Here is a 22,596-nt window from a genome sequence, read left to right as displayed (position 1 = left end):
GAATCGTGATGTGATACTTATGTTATACGGCCAAGCCCTGGTATTGCCCTGTATTGCCCTGCATTGCCCTGGTATTGCCCTGGTATTGCCCTGCATTGCCCTGCATTGCCCTGGTATTCATGCGTGTCAGCATATATAACCATGTATCCATGTACACATTCATGGATAAATACAGACACCGGAATTACATGACGCAGTGTGTAGTGTGTAAATTTAGTTGTCTTTCTTAAATTATTTTTGTAGGAAATATTCCTCCTATAGTGCACCATGTCACATTATTTTATTAAACAGCAAAATAAGGACCAATCAGAGAGACTCCTGTGTTTAATATGCTATGATATAAATATAAATGTATTTTTAAGGTGTTAAATCTAATATTTTCGTGTGCAGGGGAGAACGGAAGGTGGTGTTTCCAGGCTGATCCTCTAGAGGGCAGCAGAGGCGCAGTGCGCTGGTGTTAAAGCCGCCGCAGAGGCAGCGCTCCAGTCCCCGGATGTTACCGATTTCAGGAAGTCAATCATATGACAACAAACTACAATGGAGACACTGATTAAGAGCTTTTTCTCCGTTTAACCAAAACTAAATCAAATGAAATAAAACCTCAGAGAACACAGTGAGTACCGGCCGGTGTGATTGTCTGATATTTTCTCTTATCGGTGAAAGATTTTATTGAGAACTTTCGATAAATAACCAGCTTTCATGTGTCCGAGATAAACTGTCAAATATATATTATAAAAAAAACATCTAAAACACAGCAGTGTTCATGTCTAATGTGTTTAAAAATATTAGATTCAAACACAAATATTCTCGACTTGATGATATGAAATGGTACTTTACACCGGGACTGAGCGATACGACGGAAATATCGGATCACGATTCTTTACACGCGATATTAACCACGATATTAATCACGATATTAATCACGATATTAACTAAGAACCACAGTGCTGCAGGAATTACACCTCTAAAAAAAAGTTTATTGATTGTTTTCTAAAAACAAAATTAAAATATAACTGAAAGTAAATTAAATAAAGTAACACAGAGAGTAAATTCTGATCAAAATCAAATATTGTGTCACAGACAGTCAGAAAAAGCATTTCACTACAACTCATACTGTGTGTGTGAGTGAGTGTGTGTGTGAGAGAGGGAGAGAGAGAGAGAGAGAGTGAGTGAGTGTGTGTGTGAGAGAGAAAGAGTGTGTGTGTGAGAGAGAGTTGTAGAGAACTCATCAGCGTGTGGTGTTTCAGACAGGAGCATGGAGAATGATGAACTTTCGCCAGAGGATGGGATGGATCGGAGTGGCCGTGTACTTGCTGGTTAGCATGTTCGCGGTTTATTACATGTTCGAGATCAACCAGACGTACAACCACCTCACGCTGGAGAAGACGAGCGGGACACGCCCACCCCCGCTGCGCCCCGCAGACTCCGCCTCCTCTGCGTGGTCCTGGACGCAGAGCGTGAAGTCGCACCTCCTCCTGCTGCCCTTCTGGCTGTGGGCCGCCATCTTCCTCATCCCCTACCTGCAGCTCTTCCTCTTCCTCTACTCCTGCACCAGGGCCGACCCCAGAACCGTGGGCTACTGCATCCTGCCCGTCTGCCTCGCCCTGCTCTGTAACAGACACGCCTCCTTCACCAAGGCGTCCAATCAGATCAGCAAGCTCCAGCTGATAGACACCTGATGTGGGCGGGGCTCCGACCTGGTTTTACACTCAGCGCTGTCCTTTCCATTCCGCGCTCTCTCTCTCTCTCTCTCTCTCTCTCTCTCTCTCTCTCTCTCTCTCTCTCTCTCTCTCTACCTCTCCACCACTATAAACATGTTCATTTCCTTTTTAAATAAATCAGTTCCTTAAACCCCCGATGATGATGAAGATGATGATGATGATGATGATGAATGAACCAGTGACTCAATTATTTTAATTATTTTATTTAACAGCCTGGACCTGATGCAGTAGAGCGAAAATAAAAACAAGAATAAAATAAATGACTTTTGTTTGTTAAATAATAATAATAATAATAATAATAATAATAATAATAATAATCCGTATATTTTTTAAAGAACATGAACTAAAGGCCTTGTGATTAAAATGATCACAACACTTGCGTGTGAACTTCTGACTTTAATTATTACGTCTTTTCGTTTTCTGCAGTTTGTTTATCTTTGTGTTTATTGACTCGTTTCTGATAAACTACTCAGTTTTACTGTTCTAAAATCAACACGGAAAGAAGAAAATATATATATATGTTCATAAATAAAATAATTATACATACACCTGTGGGGACGAACACAGAAATTTTATATAATGTAATTCAAGTTAATGTATTTATTCAAATGAGTGAGAAATTGATGCATAAATAAATAAATAAATAAATAAATAAATAAATGGGGAATACAAATCTTTTACTAAAATAAATGAGTTATTTTCTGATTATTAAAATGAAAAATCTGTGAATTAAATGTATCTCCATTGAGATTTTCTTCATTTATTTACAATTTATTCTTTGATTTTTATTTTTTACCCAAGACTGGGAGAGATTTCTGCAGGTTCGTGTTGTTTCCTGCAGAAAGTCTGAAGGAATTTCCTTTTCTGCTGGTTGTTGTTTTTCGTTTTCATTCATTATTTTGTTACAGCGATAAACACAGATATATAATGATTCTATCATTCTGTGTTTGTCAAAAGTTTCTTTCCTTGGTTTTAAATCACTGGAAATGAGAGTGATTAAAAATCTGTCAAATTCATCAACCTCCATTTAAAAAGATACAGCGAGTTAAACTTCAGAGTCTGAGACACGGTGCTGCGTCTATTTTAATACGAATTTCTTTTTTAATAAAAGTATTGGCGTGTTGTAGCTGCTTTTCTCCTCCACACACTCGGGACTCAGAGGCAAACCTTCAACATCTGTAACAGCAGCGTTTATATTTACCGTGTTTTTATTTTTCTGTAATAATTGGAACTCGGTGTTTATGAAGATTGTGATGTTTTCAGTAACTGATGAAACTTTAACAGAGAGTTCCTCACACATCAGCTGGATGGTCGAGTGCAAACGTGTGTTGCTTTGTCAGTCACGCTCGAGTTTCAGCTTACGGACTGAAGACCGGACGTTCTCCTTTAGGATTTTCTGCTAGAGAGCAGAATCCATGTTTCCTCAATTACTGCAAGTTGCCCAGGCCCTGAAGCAGCAGAGCATCCCCACACCATCACACTTCCTCCACCATGGACCGTAGGTATGATGGCCTTTTTGTGGAATTCTGTGTTTGGTTTACGTCAGATGTGACGGGACTCCTGTCTTCCAAACAGTTCCACTTTCACCTCATCAGTCCACAGAACATTCTCCCAAAAGGTTTGAGCATCATCAAGGTGTGTTTTGTGAAATTCAGACGAGTCTTAATGTTCTTCTGGGTCAGCAGGGGTTTTCACCTCGCCACTCTTCCATGGAGCCGTTTTCCCCCGGTGTCTTTCTGATAGTGGAGTCATGAACAGTGAAGTTTATTGATGTAAGAGAGGCCTGTAGGTCCTTTGATGTTGTCCTTGGCTCTTTTGTGACTTCCTGGATGAGTTTGGTGCAGATCGGACATTGTATGTTTGACTTATAACTTCCTGTTTCATGGTGAAACACAGAAATTTGTGTGACCGCCACACCCACACCCACGCCCACACCCACACCCACGCACACGCCCACACCCACGCACACGCCCACACCCACACCCACACCCACGCCCACACCCACGCCCACACCGTGCAGCGCAAACTCAAAACCTTCGCAGTTTAGCATCGTCAATGCCTTTAGATTAGACTGCATATAATGCCGGTCTGATGAAATCTCTAGGAGTCTGTTACAGTACGAGGCGAAAGACAACACCACATGAGCTCACTGTGGAAGCCCTGCGGATGTCTGGTAGCGGGGATCGTTATAAGAACAGGTGAACTGATTAAAAGTGTTTTAACGATGCGTGGACGGCGACATTTGCACAGGAAGACTGTGTTTTAAGTAAAAATGAAAAATCACACAAGAAGATTTATTTCAACAACAATTGTGGTTTTATTACAAAAAGAAGAAGAACGAAACCTGCAGTTGTTTATGTGCGCTTTTCTGAGAATAGAAATCCAGAATCATTTCGTCAGAATAATATCATGCAGGTGTTTCTGCCATATCGTGCAGATGTGCAGCTAAAACCTCCAGACTGTGAAACTTCTGAAGCGTTTGATAAAAAATGAATATCTGATTAGAGATAAAAGATGAGCGACGATTTCTTCACGCTGGTTTTGTGTCAAAGGGCTCAAGGGTTTTTTTTTTAAATGATGTAATAATTCTAATGAACAGATGTTTATGTCATGTGACTGAGTTATTGCCTTTCCATGAAATAAAATATAAAGAAATAAATGTTTTGGTAGAAAAATCTTTGTGTTTTTCACTTTAATTTCATTATTAAAAAAAAAAAAATTGATTTGTGATTATTTACAGGAAAAGTGTTGAATGATTGTCCCTTTATACTGTTTCCAATTTATATTTTTAAATGTCTTTTATCTTTTTAACCTCGTCTCATCACTCAGAGTTCATTTATCAGTTCAGAGGGACAAAAAGAAAAACTTCTGTCTGCACAGATAGACAGACGGACAGACAGACAGACGGACGGACAGACAGACAGACAGACGGACGGACAGACGGAGACGCTCTGCTCAGGACGGTGTGACGGTCTTCAGACGCTTCGCTGGAGGTCTGGACTTTAATTTAACTGCGGTAGTTTCTATATCGCGGTCTTCTTCATCACCGTCCTCATCCTCGTCCTCATCTTCATCTTCCACATCCTCATCTAGAGTGAAAAAAAGAGGGAATGAGGTCACTTAAATCCCACGTTTATTTTAGTGTCAGAATGAAACTCGACCCGGTTACAGCATCAACACAACTTTTCTTTTTAAACCGTATATGCAAATTATCTGGTGGATAAATGAGTTATAATAATTACACAATATTTCTTTTTGAGAGTGCGTCACTGTGAGAGAGACGCATTGTGACGCGTCTCTCTCACGTCACTATATAAAAGTGTTCATGGGGAAAAATACAGATCACATGTATGAGACGTGAGCGTTGACTTCAGGGTTCAAAATGAAACCTCTGATCTTCTCCAGATGTGAAAAATAAACAAACAACCAAACGTATTAAACTCTGGACTGAGGTCCCATGAGACGTGTGGAATAGCGTGGAGGTTCATGTGAGGAGAGAAAACAGACAAATGGATAAACAGATGGTTTAGAGAGAGAGGAACGGACCGTCACAGTGTGGAAGAGAAAGTCTTACGCTTCTACAAAACTTTTCCAGCGAGACGTGACTTTAAACTGAAAGACGAACGTCTGTATAACGTGTTTTTGTAAAGACGGAAGTAGTTTGCAGTGACGGCTGATGAAGATATTATGATCTATTCGTTTCTGAATTCTATTCCTCAGAAAATCTGCCTTCTTCATGCAAAACATTTCAATATGCAAATGATCAGGAGGAATTGATTAATATGCAAATAAGCCCATGACATCATTCGGGGACGTTTATTTCTTTCTTTATATTTGAGTATGCATTCTCCCCTGAAAACGTTTATGCAACGCTGATTTCAGCTCTCTCTCTCTCTGTCTGTGTGTGTGTGTGTCTGTGTGTGTATGTATGGTGAGAAAGCTCAGCTGCACTGTATATCTCATAACGTTTGTCCAGTTGCTGAACCGGAAGTGAAAAATCAGTGCTCTCCTACAGAAACGGCTGTTTATAGTTGAATTTAATAAATAGACAAATAAATAATCTGGTTCTTTATCAAATCTGAAACAAAATCAAACGACATTTATTTATAGTTTGTTTGTAATTTAGGGATATTTTACACTCGCTCTGCATGTTAATCTCAGTGGCTCACCGCGCGCGCGACACTCTCCTCTCTCCGTGTTTACACTCCTCTCCTCTTCCACGAGCTCCGTTAAAACCACCGAAATCTCAGAGCTGATCTTCTTCACTCCTTCGATGATGGATTTTAAATTATTCTCCGCCTCCACCGTGAACCTGCTCGTTCTCCCGTCTTTACATTTCAGCTCTCCCTTCACCGTGCACGCCATGTTTGTTGACTAGAAGCCGCGACCACTGACAGAAGTGACGCGTGAGACACGCGACACGTCGAAGGCACCGCCATTTTGGATAGGGCTCAGTCAAGCATTGACCGGATGTAAGAGTCAGAACAAAGGAGTTAGTTTACTGGATAAGAGCCGATTGTAAATGTGTTGCTCTTTAATGAGACAATTTGTGCACGAGTATAATCTGTCTATAATAAGTGTGTGGTTTGGTAATTAAGGCTTTGTGCTGTGAGTTCAAATCCCAGAACCACCAAGCTTGGGTCCTTGATGCTCCTGTACCTTCTGCCAGATGGCAGGAGGGTGAAGAGTCGGTGAGAGGTGGTGAGAGGTAGTGAGAGGTGGTGAGAGGTGGTGAGAGTGGTCGTCCGCAATACTGGTGGCTTTGCGGATGTTGCTGTTATTGAAGAAACGTAAAAATTCAGCTATGGCACCTTTACCCAGTAGTCTGGACATTCATTCATTCATTCATTCATTAGGATTCATTTGATGTTTTATACAATGCATTAGGAATCTGTTATGGGTGAAGAAGGTTCTGGGTCAATTGTGTTACTGAAGGAAGTGATATTCTTTCGGATTATGGTGATTTCTGTTCAAACATCAGTTTCTCCTACACTACAGGTGTTTAACCGTACCAGACAAGAAGTGAGGGTGTAAAACATTAAAGAGTGCACGTATATTGATAACCTTTAATATGTGTCATGTCATGTGTCTGCACCAGGAAACTGTGTGAAACTCGAGTGAACATAGAGCGGGCGACAGAATCCGTGTCTCAGGGCTTCCCTTCATTGAATTCGCACTGAATTCCTTTCCAAAATGGCGGACGCGTTAACGCGTCGCGGAAGCTAGCAACACCGGCTAATGCCCTGTTCTCTGTTCTCTCCAACGACTTTAGCGAGTTTTATTTAATAAATAAAAATAACATAATGCAGTGTAGCCGGTGTGTGTGTGAACAGATATCGGGGCGTGAAATATTTACGAGTAAACGTGGTTTAATTACAACGGAGAAAATAAATAAATAAAACGAACATATCGTCCACAGCAAAAAAAAAAAAAAAATTAAAAAAATGCGAACAGATTTTCCCGCCAAACCAGCAGTGATTTGCATATACCGGAAACGGAAGTGTAGTTTGTAGTTATCGTTGTAATATATTTTTTTGTATAGAACAAAATAGATAAATTACAATAGAAAACAGATGGTTATATAACTGCGGTTAAATATTAAGTAAGCGTTTAAAATGTAGTTCATTATTTCGCGTCTGAAGCGGATATCGTATAGCGGAAGTGATAGTGTTTGTGTGTGTGTGTGCGCGCGCAGTGTTAGCAGCAGCAGCAGCAGCAGCATGGCGACGGCGGCAGAGGGAGAGGAGGCGACCGTGTCTCTGGTGGATGTTCTCGAGGAAGATGAGGAATTGGAGCAGGAAGCCTCGGCTGTGCTCGCGGGCAGCGACTCGGAGAAGTGTTCGTATCCGGAGGTGAGGAGGAGTACACACTCACAACAACAACAATAATAATAATAACAACAACAACAACAACACAATCTGGAAGTTTGTAGCTGGAGCGTAGATTATAAACTCTCTCTCTCTCTCTCTCTCTTTCACTCACACACACACACACACACACACACACACAAGTTATATAAACAAATATACATCTGATACAGAAAACACTTCATTGTGTCGATAACTGTTGTATAAAAGTCGCCATGATGTGTCTCCAAACTCAGCCCCTGTACACTACATAGTGCACTACTCAGGGAGTTTCTGAATCATACCATCTTATGTAAATCTCATTATTTTATTTATTACGTTCCAGGTGAAATCCCACAATGCACTGCTTTTACTGTGTCCAAATGATGATAAATATAAATAAATAAAAAACTGTTGCAGTGGTGTAACCCGCTCCACATGATCAGTGTCATTATATTCAGGGGTCCAAGCACCACAGCCGACTCAGACCCAGTGTGTTCGATGTGTAGAAAGTCGACAGGAAACAGACCTGGCTTTAAAAATAGCATTGTGATATTGTTCCTGAAGTAAACCGGGGGGTCTGATGGCTTTATTTCACCGTCAGAGATGATCTAGAGTTTACAGGAAACCCATAAAGCAGAGAATGATCACTTCTGAATGATGTGTTGTGGGGCATTTATGCTGTTTATTATTATTATTATTATTATTGTTACTATTTTAGACATTTTAGATGATTTATTGTCATGTCAAGTGAAGATCTGGATGTTTATCATCATCGCAGACGTATACAGTACAGTGAGATACATATACGAGTTATGGCGCTTTTCCAGCGCACTGACTCGACTCGAGCCGAGATAACATTCAGTTCATTTAACGTGATGTATCGTTTCTCATTACACATAAAATTACAACAAAGGTTTCTGTTTTAGACTTTTAATCTCGCTTTTTTTACCGGTTTCCAAACAGGCGTTTATGGAAGTCGCTCCCGAATCTGACCGGGTCGTATCGAGCGCCACGTAGGGTCTAGAACGCCGTTATTTTACATCCTTAATAGGGTTCATGTTCAGAGGAAAAGCGTTTGGAATACGGCAGCAGAAATACTCTGACCGCAACACAAAACATTTAACACGACACTGAGACGTTAAATGAGCAATTAGAATGAATTTGGTATTAAAAAAAGGGGGTTAAGACATTGTATTTCTGATCATGAGGTCACGAGTTCAAATCCCAGCACTGCCACGCTGAGCGAGACCCTTAACCCTCACCTGCTCAGACGTATCGGAGATGGAGAAAAGCAGAAAGTCGTAAGTGTAGCATGAACTTCGACAAACCAAAAACAAGACTGTAGAGTTAAGAAGGGAAATAAAACGGAAATGAAAAATAACGTTACTGTAAACTCTTAAACCGTCTTCAGAGTCGCGTTGGCGAGGTTGTGCTCATTGAGCTGCGGAAATAAAATACCACTAATAATAAATGGGTGTTTAGTCCGTACAGCAGGGGTGTGAAACTCATGTTAGGTGACGTCCCGCAGTCCCCCAGTCCAGACTGAGACACATCTTCAGCGTGTGAATGAAGAACGACGTCGTTCACAGCCCCGGGTTTATCGCTCGGTTTCGCCCTCTTGTTGAAATCTTTTCAGTCTTTCGTCCAATTAAATCTCCATTTTGACGGCACGCGCTCTTTTCGGAACAGTGTGACAGATGTGGCATTATCGGGCAGGTGTGGCCTGTTTTGCATCTGCCTTCCTGACTTTACGTCCTGTCACGCGAGACTAAACCTCTGCAGTGAAATCGTAGTTCTTTTGAACTCGGTATCGTTTCCTCTGCTGTTTCCCCGATATTAAAAACAAACCGGGAGTTATCCACGTTTTCATACCCGACTTTATCCACACAGAAAGAGCGAAGCTGTTTGAAGAAGCTGTTGATTCAGGATTTTAATAAAAAAAAAATGAAAACATCAGAAGGATTTTTTACTCTATTGTTTTGTCTTTCATGATGCGTCACTGACCCTGGGAATGTTCGGTGACCTGTCATTTTTTTAAAAAGGGGGCATCTTCGCCACACCTCCAGAAACGCCCATTCTACATGGCGGTACTGAAACCCCTGGAATTTACTGAATGACCGTTTTGACGAAAACGTTCAACACCCCCTATACACACGTGATATTAGAAAGAAACGGCGTTAGTGAGGGGAAAAGGTTCACGTTGTTTTAATAAAAAAGCGTAAATCCTCTGTTGTGCATCTTCCTCTGCGATTCAAGCCAAAAAACGCGGTGCATTATGGGTAACGTGTAGCCATTACATGTGTGTTTCCCTGTACCAACCACACGAAGAACGAGTCGAATCCTTGGGAATCGTTTTTTTTTTTTTTTTTTACAGGAGTCAAATTAATGCCTTAAACGTGCAGGTTTTGGTCTTGTAGATGAATGTGGATAAGTGCCGGAACACTCGCCGCGAACACAATGGAGGTGATGTAGAAAAACCATACGCTTGCGAGACGCATTTACATTAAATGCAAAACGAAACAAAACCCCGAGGCTTTCGCTTCACTCGCGCTCGTACCAAATGAGCGGAGGCTTGACAGCGATGTTCCTCATTTTATAGCAGAATACCATTTCCGAATCAGTCTAATTAAAATAAGAGAACTGAAAAACGAACTCGTGGGTCTGAGCCGAATCACTATGAAGTCGCGGTGCATCATGGGATGTCGAGGTCGTTCTTGTTGGCAAGCGATGCGTCCTTGGGTTTGGGGAGGAAGGAGCAGGGCACAGGGCCTGTCCGAGCAGTGAGATCCTGAACAAGAGTCGGTGTGTTGGACCTGCTGAACAAAGCGGGCTCTGATTGGGTGATGATGGATATTATGGGATGTAATGATGTTGTCATGGTGTTATAGGGGTACGTGAAGCGTCAGGCTCTGTATGCGTGTAACACCTGCACACCAAAGGGAGGAGAACCAGCAGGAATCTGTCTCGCCTGTTCATACAAGTGTCATGAAGGTCATGAATTGTTCGAGCTCTACACCAAGAGGTGAGTACGACCCCGAGCGGGAGATTGTTTCTCTCTCTCTCTCTCCCCCTCTCCCTCTGTCTCACACACTCACACACACACACACACACGGCCCAGATGTTCTGTTTCCTCCCCTCCAGGAATTTCCGCTGTGACTGTGGGAATGAGAAGTTTGGGGAGATGGAGTGCAGGTTGTTCCCAGTGAGTGCTGTTGATTTGTTCTCCTCTCTGTAATATCTCTGCTGTGATGTGGAGTTGATGTAGAGAACGATGATGGTGACGCCTCGCTGTGTCTGACAGGAGAAAGAGAAGACTAACTGCGGGAATAAATACAGTCACAATTTCTTTGGGCTGTACTGCACGTGTGAGAGGCCGTACCCCGACCCGGAGGATGAGGTAACCCCATAGGCTGCTACTGATCATCAGGCTTTAAACCATGGAGGTAGCGTGTCCCTCAGGGAAGGGTCATGTAGTTTGACTACATTAATGTGATCGTGTGTGTGTGTGTGTGTGTGTGTGTGGTCAGGTTGCCGATGAGATGATCCAGTGTGTGGTGTGTGAGGACTGGCTGCATGGCCGGGTGAGTTTTTACTCCAGTGTGTATTTGCAGAGAGAATGCGTTTACAAAAATATATCTAATGATGTAAAAATAACCTCTACACACATACAGCATCAGATTCTGTGCATGTAAGTGTCTCTCTCTCTCTCTCTCTCTCTGACTCTCTCTCTGACTCTCTCTCCCGCCCTCTCCCTCTCTCAGCACTTGGGCTGTGTTGTCCCGGAGTGTGTGGAGCTTCAGGAGATGATCTGTGAGTCCTGCATGAATAAATCTCCGTTCCTCTGGACCTACGCTGCTCAGCTCGCCGGTACCGCTTCATCATATAAAGAACGTATGAATTTGATGGTAGTTTAATTTACAGACTTGATTGAATTGAATGAATCTGCGCAGTGCCTCCTACAGTGAAAGTGTGTAAAGAAGAGGAGGACAGTGCGAGAGTGGAGGTGGAGCATGATGAAGAGGAGAATAAAACAGAGGTGAAGAGCTCGCTGAATGAGAAGGTATAATGTGTGTGTGTGTGTGTGTGTGTGTGTATGTATCATGGCCGACCACTGGGTGGCAGTGTAGTTCTCGTCATGTTCCTCTTGAACAAGTTAGAGGTGTTAATAATGTTCCAGCCTTAAAGTGTCCGAGAACTCACAGGTGTGTGTGTGTGTGTGTGCTGGATTTCTCTGCGCAGGTGGAGGTGTGTGAGCAGGTGGAGGTGAACGGGACGGCCGGCTGTAAGAGGAAACTGCAGGAGCTGGAGGCTGAAGGTTCAGGGTGCAGGTTTGAGGAGATGAAGTGTTCGGGGACGAGCCGGGTTCAGCAGGGAGCCGTGTTCTGGCCTGCAGCGTGGCGCACTAAACTCTGTTCCTGTCACCACTGTAAGGTACGACACACACACACACTCACACACACTGCATCCGCAGTCCTGATCACACGCCTGTGTATCGTCGTTTTTTATTATTATTAGTTTTTACATTTTTTCATGACAGCTCAGCGTGCAGGACGTAGTAACGGTAGTCGAGCCGTGTGTGTGTGTGTGTGTGTGTGTGTGATATTACAGAGCGTGTTTGCGGAGGGCGGAGTGTCCTTCCTGTTGGACGAGACGGACACAGTGCTCGCCTACGAGAACAAGGGCAAAACCACGGAGCAGGCGAACGGGGGCGAGGCTCGAGACCCGCTCATGTCTGCACTCGACAACCTGAACCACGTTCAGCAGCTCGAGATCATTCACGGTACGCACACACACACACACACACACACACACACACACACACACACACACACACGCAGTGATGGGAAGTGGAGTATAGTGTTCATTTACTTTTTATCCGATTATGGTTGGATCTAATGAAACAAGTCCTCACTCACGAGCGCAGAACAGGGGGTGCTGTCTGGGTGGGCGGGGCTTATTCTCCACAATCTCCCCTGTCAGCCTCAGCAAGGCTAGCCAATTAGCCAATCTGTGAGTGGTTTATGATGAAGAGGGCGGAGTTGGGCAGTTGGCCAAGACCAAATTTGGGTGAAAAGAATACATTTACACATTACAGTTAATCTGAGGGTTAATTTATCAACACGTCCATAATTACCCCTCGCATTCGGCGCTGTAATCCGTGTTGTGTATCTCCTGTAGAGTATAACGACATGAAGACGGAGCTGAAGGATTACCTACAGAGGTTTGCAGCAGAGGGAAAGGTACGTTCCTTCAACCCTCACACACACACACACACACCGCTCTCACTTAAAGCGCCGACACTAGAATATTCCATAAATATTACAGAAACATCCTCCTTACAGAAAACCGTTGCTATAGAAATGCTAACGTATTAGAACGAGCGTTAATACGGTATAAACCTGACCCGCTGTTGTAGAAATTATTAATCACCACCTTCTGACCCAATCACAATCCAGAACACAGCAACGTCATCGGTCAGATCGATTCGAAAGCCTTCCATCGCTGTGATTGGTCGTGGGCGGGATTTAAAACAACCAATCAGCGAAGACATGTTGGCTTCATTTTCTTTTCTTTAATAAGCCGGTCAAATTCTGATGGAATAAACGAGTCCTGTCCACACGGAGATTCTGTTCTCCTTCATAACCGCATCTGTAAAGGGATCTGATCAAATACACACACGATACGTGACCTCGAGCGTGCGTCATTTACTGATGCGGAATCAGAGCAGCTTTAATGCAAAGTTTAAAAAAATTTAAGATTACGAGAATAAAGTCGTACTGATACAAGAATCGTCTATTTCTCAATAAACACACACACACACACACACACACACAATGTGTATTATTAAATATTCAGTTGTAGTTTTTCTGCCCAGTCCAGAGCAGCAAAATACCTTTATTTATTTGTTTATTTCTTGAGAAATAGAAGAGCGAATACAGAGCCCAAGTTTACCTCCATGTAATTGTGACTTTATTCTCAGAACATTACGCCTTTACGGTTACGAGAATAACGTCAAGGTTTCAAGGCGTAACATTTTGAGAATTCTGACTTTATTCTCGTCATCTTTTTTTTCTTCCTGGCACTAAAACTCCGTCGTGGTCGTGCATGGTATTGATGTGTAACGAGAGAATAATGCTGTATCTGAGGCACCGGCGTCGTGAATTTTGTGACTTTTTGGGCGAATCAGGACTCGGAGATCATAAACGCAGTCCAGCGTGTGAGCGATTACTGGTGATATTACTTTGAGTCATAAATAAACAGACTAAACGTGTGAGAGTTTCTGACCCCAGACATTATTTCTTCCACCAGGTCGTGACCCCGGAAGACATCCGTCGCTTCTTTGAACAGCAGCAGAGTCGTAAAAGACGGAGAGCCAACGCTGGTCAGTTCTACTGCAGCTAAAACCCCCTCCACCCCGACGTCCACACCCGCGCTCCTTTTGTAATGAATATAAATACGCAGACGTGAAGGTTTTGAGGTTAGAAGTCTGGTGGGCGAGGTCGACCCCAACGAGGCGTTAGAATAAAGGAGGTGGAGCAGTTCAGCACACGGAGAAACAGCAGGACGTACACCAGGCTGAAGCCCCGGGGGTTCAACACGCCTCTCACGTCTCCGACTCGTCTCCTGCTTGGTCGTTACCGTATCGGGGCGCTGTTATAAACGCGTTCCGAGCCGGCCGCTCCAGTTCGTGTTGGCTTTATTTTGTGTTTGTCGTAGTGATTTTATCAGCGCTGTTTTATCTGAACTTTAGACCTTACGTTACTTTGTAAATGTATCTTTGAGAAATTAAACATATTAATACTTTCAACCTGTCAGACGTTTTTCTTTCCTTCAGCTGAAGTGATTTAACGGAGATCCGCGTGGGGACACGGGACCTGGGGAAAGAAACACACACACACACACACACACACACACACTATAGCAGTCCAAACACATCATAAATACCCCTCAGATCTCAGACAGGACACGCCCCCACACCATCCTGCCTTCCTTCCTACTCTATCACTAAGGCTAGCTAAACTACTTTCTATCTACACGTATGTATCATTTTTAACACAAACCTGTTACCATAGCAACTGCTATCAGTTCGTCACTAGCTGACGAGTTAGCCGTATAGCTTAGCACACCGGCTTCCCAGTTACCACCTGGGCTCTGTCAACATCTGTGGAGATTTACTCCATGTAGTGACATCACAAACTGAGATGGCTCGTAGCCCCGCCCCTTCCCTGATTATAATTTCACCACCACCTTCTGAGAACTTTTATTTCATGTGTTTTAAATAATAGATAACAGGATAAACAGGAAGGAAAGGGTAGAGCGAAGATTTAAAAAACAAACAAAAAAAAGATGGAAGGCTGAGAAGTGAACAGAACGCAATAACAAACATGACGGTGTTTCAGAGAAAGTACGGACTCTGTGCCACGCGATGAAGAGGAGAGATGAACGGAGACGAGGCGTTTGTGTCAAAGCCGTTTATTTCCGTCTAACTGCAGAGAGAAGATCTCCGTTACACCCCGGCGCAGAGAAGAGTAGAAAAATAGACACTTCTCTCAAGAAGTCCGTACAAGAATGTAAAAGAAAAGCTTTGCTCCTGGTGTATATATATATTTATATATATGTGTGTGTATATACACCGAATCACGTCTTCTATAGATATTTATATATAAATCTTTACACTTTTTCACACGTCAGAACTACAAGGCTTCTCTTCAAAGGTACCAAAAATCTTGAAAAATATTCTTTGAATAAATGAAAACAAAACAAAAAGCTAAACAAGAAAGAAAAGAAAACAAAATGAGCCTCTGTGTAGACGAGAGCCTGGGCTACGGGCCTACAGAGAGCTTGTAGAAATGGCTTGCATAAGACAGAGAGGGTGAGGAGGAGGAAGAGGAGGAGGAGGAGGAGGAGGAAGGGGACACGCCCGGCCTCGGGCATGAAGGCACTCGGATATCATCAGAGAGAAAAGCTAAAGCAGGCTAAAGCACGTGGAGATCAGCGACGCTTAGCCCAGCCGTGCAGACAGACCCGTCCAGAACCGGGTCGGGCAACAGAACTCGGAGAACACGGTACACACTCTGAGACGCGGAGGAGTTACTCTGAAATGTAGTGCAGGATTCATTTATCAGCTAACGACCAGCCTGGGTTTCAACCTCAATCACCAGACCACTGCAGGTCTGTTCTGACTGTGATGTAGTCTCTCTCTCTCACGCGCACGCACACGCACAGAGCTGTAACAGGACTGAGCGGAGTCTGCGTGCATGGGATAATATCATCAGCTCGTATCTCACACACACACACACACACACACACACATCAGCATGGAACAGATGGGGAAAGATGGATAGAGAGAAAAGGAAAAGGAAGAAAGAACGGACAGGAATGAGAGATAAAAGGATGTAGAGTACGGAGAGACAAAGGAATAAATGAAACTGAAAAAGAGAGGAGAGGAAAACAGACAGGACGGAAAAACAGGTTGAAATCGAGTGGGGAGGAGGAGAAGAAGGGAAATGATCACGTGTGAGAGGTAAAAAGACGGACGGAGGGGATCAAGGAGACGAGAGGAAGGAAAAGTGATGAAACGAACCGAAAGAAAAGTAGACTGAAGGATGGAAAGCACGACGAGGAAAGAGAAAGGAAATAGAAAATAAAAAAGATAAAACGCGTGTGTACTGAGAGGAGAAGACGAAAGATCGGAAAGTAAAAGAGGATGGGAAAACGAGAAGAAGAAGAAGAGTGGATGGTTGAAAAGGAAGAAGAGTGGAAATACAGGGTGGAGGAACGACTGAAAACGAGATGAAGGGATAAAAAGAGAAACGAGAGAGACGAAGAAAGAAAGGATAGAGAAAAAGTAAGGATAAAAAGAACGAGGGAACAGAGAGAGGAGTAAAGAATGAAAAGTAAATTAGAAAGACACGCACACACAAGATTTCTATCCGTATCGTTGCGAAGGCACGCCCTTAACAATTCCTCGCAGCACGTTTTGTCGCGTGAGTGAGAGTACACCCGTGTTCAGTGCTCAGATTCAGACAGCGAAATGTTTCTGAAATGATCGAATAAACGAGTAAATCTCTCTCTGAATCGTCCCAGTGAACTCTAACGAGGAAGTGAATCGACTCGGAATCGACTCACCTGCAGAAAGTGAATCGCTTTTGGTATACGGCGAGTCTTCTTCTCTGTACCTGTTTGATTTACGTTACATCACATCCTCGTATTCACGCTAGTCAGCTAGCTAGCTACTACCGACGTAACCTTTGACCCGAGTCACCCTCCATAACCTGCTGCTCCCTTTCTTCCAAACCTTATTGTTCTCTGTAATACGCGGTGGTGTACGGCGCCAAGTCCTTCTAGCGTTTTTGCAGAACTAATAAGGGAACCGACGACGCGTCGGACCGCGCGCGCCGTGCGTACGGTTCCGGCGAATCGTTCGGGTGCGCCTCTTCTCTCCGGCCTCACAGCTAATTTGCATAGAAATGAGAAAATTTCTTTCAAACGTCTCGTCCTGCGTCTCTGAAGCGGCGGCGGCGGCGGCTCGGTGTCAGGCACGTACGTAGAAAACCCCACGTGTCGCTCGTTCGCGTCAACTCCGGTTTAGATTAACGGTGTGAATGGTAAGATCCGGGCAGCATCACTCAACCCTCATTACTCACCTGATGCAGGTGCAAAGACGATTCCGGAGATTATAGGTTTAAAAAAATAAGGCTGATTGACGAGTTCTGAAACGATCCGAGTTCCACAACACAGAAGCGAGGACAGGTAAAACAGAGGTAGAGGTGTAGCGTCCTAGCGTCCTAGCGTCCAGGCCTTGCAGCATTACGAGTCTGTGCTTAGAAAAATAAATAATAAGAACAAAACGACGCAGGCCCGACTAATAAAACACCGACTTCTTTCTTTTTAACGGAAAGGCAGAAAGCACTGCACTCAGCAGCGGACTGGGCTAGACGAGACGAGACGAGGGGGAGGAGGAGCGGAGAGGAGAGGAGGGGAGAGGAGGAGAGGAGAGGAGGAGAGGAGAGGAGGGGAGAGGAGGAGAGGAGAGGAGGAGAGGAGAGGAGAGGAGGAGAGCCTTCATTACGAGCGAGACGAGGAGACGAGACAGATCCCTGATTCCAGCTTGCACAGGTGAGCGTAACGTTACAGTACCATGAAACATGGCATAAACAGTGTAAAGCTGCATATATCACGCATCAGCGACTGCATCAGAGAGATTATCCTTTTGTCATTCTCAGAAAGGACAGGAAGAGAGGAATCTGAGGCGACTGTAGTTCAGGCTGCTATAGTGGTGTGCGTGGAGGTTACTCGACGCAGCATGTGAGATCTCCAACGCAGGATGAAGGTGGGTTCGAGTGTGAGGTCGTCAAAATAGGCGAATTCAAAACAAAACAAAACGATGAACAGATACGGGTTCTCATCCAGGACTGATGATGAAGCGCAGATGTACTGGAGGATGAGTGTAAGGTGTGTATACGTATATAAAAGGAAGAGGCAGAAGATGAAAGAGTGGACTGTTGTGAAGTGAGAACGCCGGAGCTTGGAGGAACGCGGCCAGGTGCGTGCAGCTCGATCACCGTGATGCTGCGCTCGTGACAACCGGGACTTTCCACTGTTTTTAAACGCCACACGTGCTCGAGTGTTTAAGATCGGAAACGTTCCATGTTATTCGCGCTCTCGAGTGCTTTATTTTAAGCCGCCGTAATTCACGAGATAACAAAAAACGCAAAACTCAAACTGAGGGGTGAAAGAAAGAAGAGCCCTAACGCTGTGTTTCTATAGTGATTTGTCTTCATTTTAACGTATTCGATGTGTTTAGAGTTCGAGCCGGGCGATACCATACGATACGATACGCCGCGGTACATTTCTCCGGGATATCGTGACGAATAACCTCGTGTATTTTCGTACGTATTAAATAGCAGTATCCTCGAACTCATTTTTAAAAGGTTTATTTTTAAACGCGTCGCAGAAACACCTGGGGATGTATCGTGATACATTTCTGTCACGATGCCCAGTGCTAATTTGCATAATCCTAACAACAGGATGCAAAAAGAAATATCACGAAGGAAAAACCACAACGTTAGTGAGGCGGAACGCACGCAGAGCTCTTAGTTAACGAAATAAAACAAGCGCGCGAGCGGATTAGGCTACCGATGTGAGACGAGGGGAAGGGGGCGGAGCTTCCAGAACGTTATCAATATCAGCGAGCGCAAAACACCGACGCTGTTCCGGATTCACGCGTCAGTCGATTCGTCCGGAGCGTTTTTTGCATATTTTCGAGCGGTAACTCGTAGCAGCGATGTTAAAGCGTGTGAAGGTTAGCGCGTCTGTCGAACTAGCCATCCGTAAACACGGACTCCTAGATGAAAAGACGAGCAATTCTACATTTCAGGGTTACGATGGGAAGTGAAAGCTAGTTCCCACTTTAGTCCTGAACGCAGTGCTGGTATTTAAACCCGGCGTGTGGTTAATGAACCTCGTGTTTATGTGATGTTTGGATGAGGTGACTTATTGCCTGGACGTTTTTATTTCACGGTTTATTCCTAAGCAAAGATAAATGCATAATACGTCTGTGTGAATATATATTTCTCTCTGTCTCCTCCTCTCAGCTCAGAGTGTGTTGGACTCTCAGGCGGAGGAAAATGAGCGTAACGGGAGCGCACGGTGACGGCTCTCGGGCTCGGGGACTCGATTCTACGCTGATTGTCAGTAACCCAAGTGAGTTTTAGCTTCAGCGCCCTTATCGAGGGCGTTTAAATATTGAAAATAAAACGTGGACAAGATATATATATTCATCATATTTCCCCGCCCTGTAATCAAACCCCAGCATTAAATCTGAAATTTTGTGCCTTAAAGCCTTCTCGAGTCTCTCTCCAGGGTCATAGTGCCGACTTCCTGTACAGGTATTCGTGTTTGTTAGGCGACCTGCGCTCTCGAGCCCCGATCCCTCCTCCCTCTTCTCCCGTGCCCGACGCGCCGGCGCCGGCGAGTCTTCGGCTCGGGTTCCACTCGTCGTACGGTTCCGTGTCGGGGCTCAGGCCGCAGGTCAGGTCCGTCTCTCCTTTAGGAGGCGCTCTCTGGTTGGCCTGAGCTCCCAGGGCGAGGTGGAGCCTGTGCGCGGAGTCGGTGCGGCCGTGCGTGTAGAGTTCGTACAGGTCGGGGAAGTGTGTGTGCTGCGGCGCGTCGGGTTTGGGCTCGGCCGCGTGCCGCTTGCGTGATGACGAGTGCGGGTGGCGGCTGGAGAAACACTGAGAGACGGGCGGAACCGTGGAGACCAAAGGGCGGGGGTCGCGACCTTCCACCTCCATGGTGACCTCAGGAAGGCGGCGGTCCTTCAGACTCATGGCCGACACGCCCATGGCGATGTCCGGCATGAACTCGTTGATGACCGGCTCCATGTTCTGAATCAACACAAGAAGGAAGAGTTACTTTTTTAAATTACATATATTATTATATTCTTTATGTATGTGTGTGTGCGTGTGTGTGCTGCTATAGTAAAATAATCAACAATCTCATTCCATTAAGTGCAAAAGGGGGCGGAGTCAGATTAGTTACTATGACAACAAGCTCTGCTCAGCAGCTTTATAAATGATCTGAAGCACAGCACTCCCCTAGTTTACAGGTAGCTCCTAACAAACTCTGTACTCACCCCTTTCTTGCTGGGGTTGAGGACCCTCCCCTGCTGGTTGGTACAGTCCGGAGGTACGGCCTTGACCCCCGTGACTGAATAAATGGGGCTGGCCATTTTGGAGGAGGCCTGGGTGTGTAGCAGCGTGTGATTACAGGGGTAGGATAAGGAGCGTGAGGGCTGCTGGGTGGGCACGCGGGGCCTCCAGCCACTCCGGATCTGCTGTGTGGTGGGGGGGTGGTACGGCGGCGGTGGAGGAGGCAGGGGTGGATGGAGGCCCATTACGGTCTGCAGGTCTGTGAACATGCTCTCCACAGCCGGAGTGCTGTTAACCCGACAGCGAGCGGACGGACGCAGGGCCAGCACCGGGCTCTCATCTCCGAAACGCTCGTCAGGGAAGAACTTGTGCGGGTTCTGAGAGTGAGTGAGAGAGAGAGAGAGAGAGAGAGAGAGAGAGAATGCAGAACAAAGCTGCATCACTAACAGGCATTAAAGGTTCTGTCCACTAGGGGGCGAGTCAGAGCAGGAAACACTATAAAGACATGTGCAGTGATTTCGAGGGTTTGGTGTCTCCCACTGTGCAACAGGTCTGAGCTAGGCTTGCTGTGGTGCCGTGTTACACGGTGTCGGGTTTCATTTATCACGTGATGAGAGCGAGGCGAGCCGCCCGCCAGGACGAGCGAGGCGAGCCGACTGACGATGGTGGAAGATTTGGTATAATATAAGCGAGTTTGTCATTGTACCGTTTTGTTATTGCTGTGTTTTTCATTAAGAATAATAATGAACCATTCAAGCAACTGCCCCCAAATTTGCCACTAATTCAAAAGTGAAAGTAAAACACGCACACCACAGGTGTGGGTGTGAGGGACTGAGGTGTGTTACCTGAAGCAGTTCTGCAGCTCCATCAGGCAGGCTGAACTCCCTGAGCACTCGGATCTGCAGCTCGTAACTGACCGTCGCTCCCTCACCGCAGTTCAGGGCGTACGCCCGCTGTACCTGCTCCGTGTGCCGCAGCTCGTGCAGCCGCCGAATCATCTCCTTCACCACTGCTAGCCTGGGAACTGACACACACACACACACACACACACACACACACACACACACACACACACACAGAGGCCCAGCAAAATGAGCATGCAACCACTGCTATGGCGTTTCAAGTATCATGTATCTGTAATGATGTGTAGGGGCGGGGGCTTGTGAGTTTCATTTTTACGAACCCTAAGAAATCTGGGGAGTAAATAAATAAATAAATAAATAAATAAATAAATAAATAAATATCGAATGCAGATTCAATTCCCAAGTGTATTACTGACTATCAGAACAGTGCGTTCTGTCTGATCACCCGTCAGATTTAAACAGCTGACGTTCTGCTCGGGTACGAGCACGATCACTTACACCACACCACAGAGTAGAAATGAGGAGGAAATGGAAGTAATAAAAGGACATGAAACCACTGGGCAGAAGCAGACAGAAGAGACGGCTGGACGGGGTCGGTCTCGAGGGAACCCACCGACGCCTGGAACAGGTTTAAAACAGATCATCTAGTCCAGGGAAGGAGTTTATAAAGAAAGTGTTCTGACCCTGAAGCTCGGCTCAACCTCCTGAGATGTGAGAACTTGGCGAGGTCAGATTGATGATGAATTTACTACCCACCATCACGAGCAAGCTCACCAAGGAACCAGGGCTGTTCTTCCTCCCACACACACAACCCACAACACTGCTATACACACACACACACACACACACTCTACTGGGTGGAAAAAACTATTCACACTAAATCCACAACCAGGAATAATAAACAAATGCACAAGGAAATCCTCTCCATCTTCTATATACATCTAAATAATAATAATAATAATAATAATAATAATAATAATAATAATAATAATAATCATAATAATAATATACACATTAGGGTCACTGAGAAATGTTAATTTTTTATTTATTTATGTACTTAATACCAATAAAATTATTCAATTCAGACACATGAATACAAAAATAATAAAGACAGAAATGCCCTAGGAACATCTCTACACATTTATCCCAGGATGCTAGGATTTATGAATATGCATAATTATGCAAATGTGGAAACGCCCCTATGTCTTCCTGCCATTCCTTCTAGCTTAATATGGCTAACATTAACTAAGCAGATCGCTAACTGCTAGTAAACTGGGTGGACAGGAGTGGGATTTCAGTCTCAGTAACTCCTGCCAGTCACCGTGCAGTCAGGCTTCTTTCACGCCTAAAGCCGGGGCAGGATAATGTTTAACACGTGACTCTCCGCAGATTATATTTTTATTTTTTATAATTAAAGTTATATTTTCTTTAAGTGTTAACAAAAAAATACACGTTATCTTTATTCTTTTAATGGTTAAACTGTAATGATGGACCGTGCTGGATTTCCTTA

General features: G+C 44.6%; 4 protein-coding genes across 6 annotated transcripts in view; 2 read left to right on the top strand and 2 right to left on the bottom strand.

The window, feature by feature from the left end:
- Positions 1-454: 454 nt before the first annotated feature.
- Positions 455-2,657, top strand: tmem251 (transmembrane protein 251). Its single transcript, XM_017455902.3, has 2 exons — positions 455-613; positions 1,248-2,657. Exon 2 carries the CDS (start codon positions 1,263-1,265, stop codon positions 1,677-1,679), a length of 417 nt encoding a protein of 138 aa, XP_017311391.1. The 5' UTR covers positions 455-613; positions 1,248-1,262; the 3' UTR covers positions 1,680-2,657.
- A 1,357-nt stretch (positions 2,658-4,014) lies between these two features.
- Positions 4,015-6,128, bottom strand: si:dkeyp-55f12.3 (EKC/KEOPS complex subunit GON7). The gene is made up of 2 exons (XM_017455904.3): positions 5,891-6,128; positions 4,015-4,810 (listed from the first exon to the last, which is right to left on the bottom strand). Exons 1-2 carry the CDS (start codon positions 6,084-6,086, stop codon positions 4,677-4,679), a joined length of 330 nt encoding a protein of 109 aa, XP_017311393.1. The 5' UTR covers positions 6,087-6,128; the 3' UTR covers positions 4,015-4,676.
- A 96-nt stretch (positions 6,129-6,224) lies between these two features.
- Positions 6,225-14,378, top strand: ubr7 (ubiquitin protein ligase E3 component n-recognin 7). Of its 3 annotated transcripts, none has more exons than XM_017455899.3 (12): positions 6,225-6,412; positions 7,417-7,573; positions 10,459-10,592; positions 10,712-10,772; positions 10,872-10,967; positions 11,098-11,151; positions 11,332-11,437; positions 11,521-11,606; positions 11,810-12,001; positions 12,179-12,350; positions 12,749-12,810; positions 13,880-14,378. In XM_017455899.3, exons 1-12 carry the CDS (start codon positions 6,369-6,371, stop codon positions 13,970-13,972), a joined length of 1,257 nt encoding a protein of 418 aa, XP_017311388.2. In that variant the 5' UTR covers positions 6,225-6,368; the 3' UTR covers positions 13,973-14,378. The 3 variants fall into 3 exon arrangements, with proteins under 3 accessions (XP_017311388.2, XP_053531868.1, XP_017311389.1); XM_053675893.1 differs by having other exon boundaries at positions 6,228-6,412; positions 11,521-11,630; XM_017455900.3 differs by having other exon boundaries at positions 6,233-6,422; positions 11,521-11,630.
- A 1,310-nt stretch (positions 14,379-15,688) lies between these two features.
- btbd7 (BTB (POZ) domain containing 7) overlaps positions 15,689-22,596 on the bottom strand; it is a 32,344-nt gene continuing 25,436 nt past the window's right edge. Inside the window, exons 9-11 of the mRNA XM_017455905.3 lie at positions 21,069-21,247; positions 20,208-20,600; positions 15,689-19,959 (exon numbers count right to left, since the gene is read on the bottom strand). Of these exons, the coding sequence (XP_017311394.1) occupies positions 19,438-19,959; positions 20,208-20,600; positions 21,069-21,247 (1,094 nt within the window). The 3' untranslated portion in view covers positions 15,689-19,437. The remainder of the gene's footprint in view (positions 19,960-20,207; positions 20,601-21,068; positions 21,248-22,596) is intronic.

The sequence above is a fragment of the Ictalurus punctatus genome, chromosome 25 (genome assembly GCF_001660625.3).
Source record: "Ictalurus punctatus breed USDA103 chromosome 25, Coco_2.0, whole genome shotgun sequence".
Lineage (NCBI taxonomy): Eukaryota > Metazoa > Chordata > Actinopteri > Siluriformes > Ictaluridae > Ictalurus > Ictalurus punctatus.
Note: the sequence above shows the minus strand (reverse complement) of the source record. Positions and strands in the feature narration are given on the sequence as shown.

Excerpts from the sequence above, each read along its gene's own strand:
- tmem251 (XM_017455902.3), top strand. The coding sequence starts at position 1,263 with ATGATGAACTTTCGCCAGAGGATGGGATGGATCGGAGTGGCCGTGTAC.
- si:dkeyp-55f12.3 (XM_017455904.3), bottom strand. The coding sequence starts at position 6,086 with ATGGCGTGCACGGTGAAGGGAGAGCTGAAATGTAAAGACGGGAGAACG. Across the intron at positions 4,811-5,890 it reads AGGAGAGTGTCGCGCGCGCG|ATGAGGATGTGGAAGATGAA; the intron begins GTGAGCCACTGA and ends TTTTCACTCTAG.
- ubr7 (XM_053675893.1), top strand. The coding sequence starts at position 6,369 with ATGCTCCTGTACCTTCTGCCAGATGGCAGGAGGGTGAAGAGTCG. Across the intron at positions 11,438-11,520 it reads CTACGCTGCTCAGCTCGCCG|TGCCTCCTACAGTGAAAGTG; the intron begins GTACCGCTTCAT and ends GAATCTGCGCAG. Across the intron at positions 11,631-11,809 it reads AGAGCTCGCTGAATGAGAAG|GTGGAGGTGTGTGAGCAGGT; the intron begins GTATAATGTGTG and ends TTCTCTGCGCAG.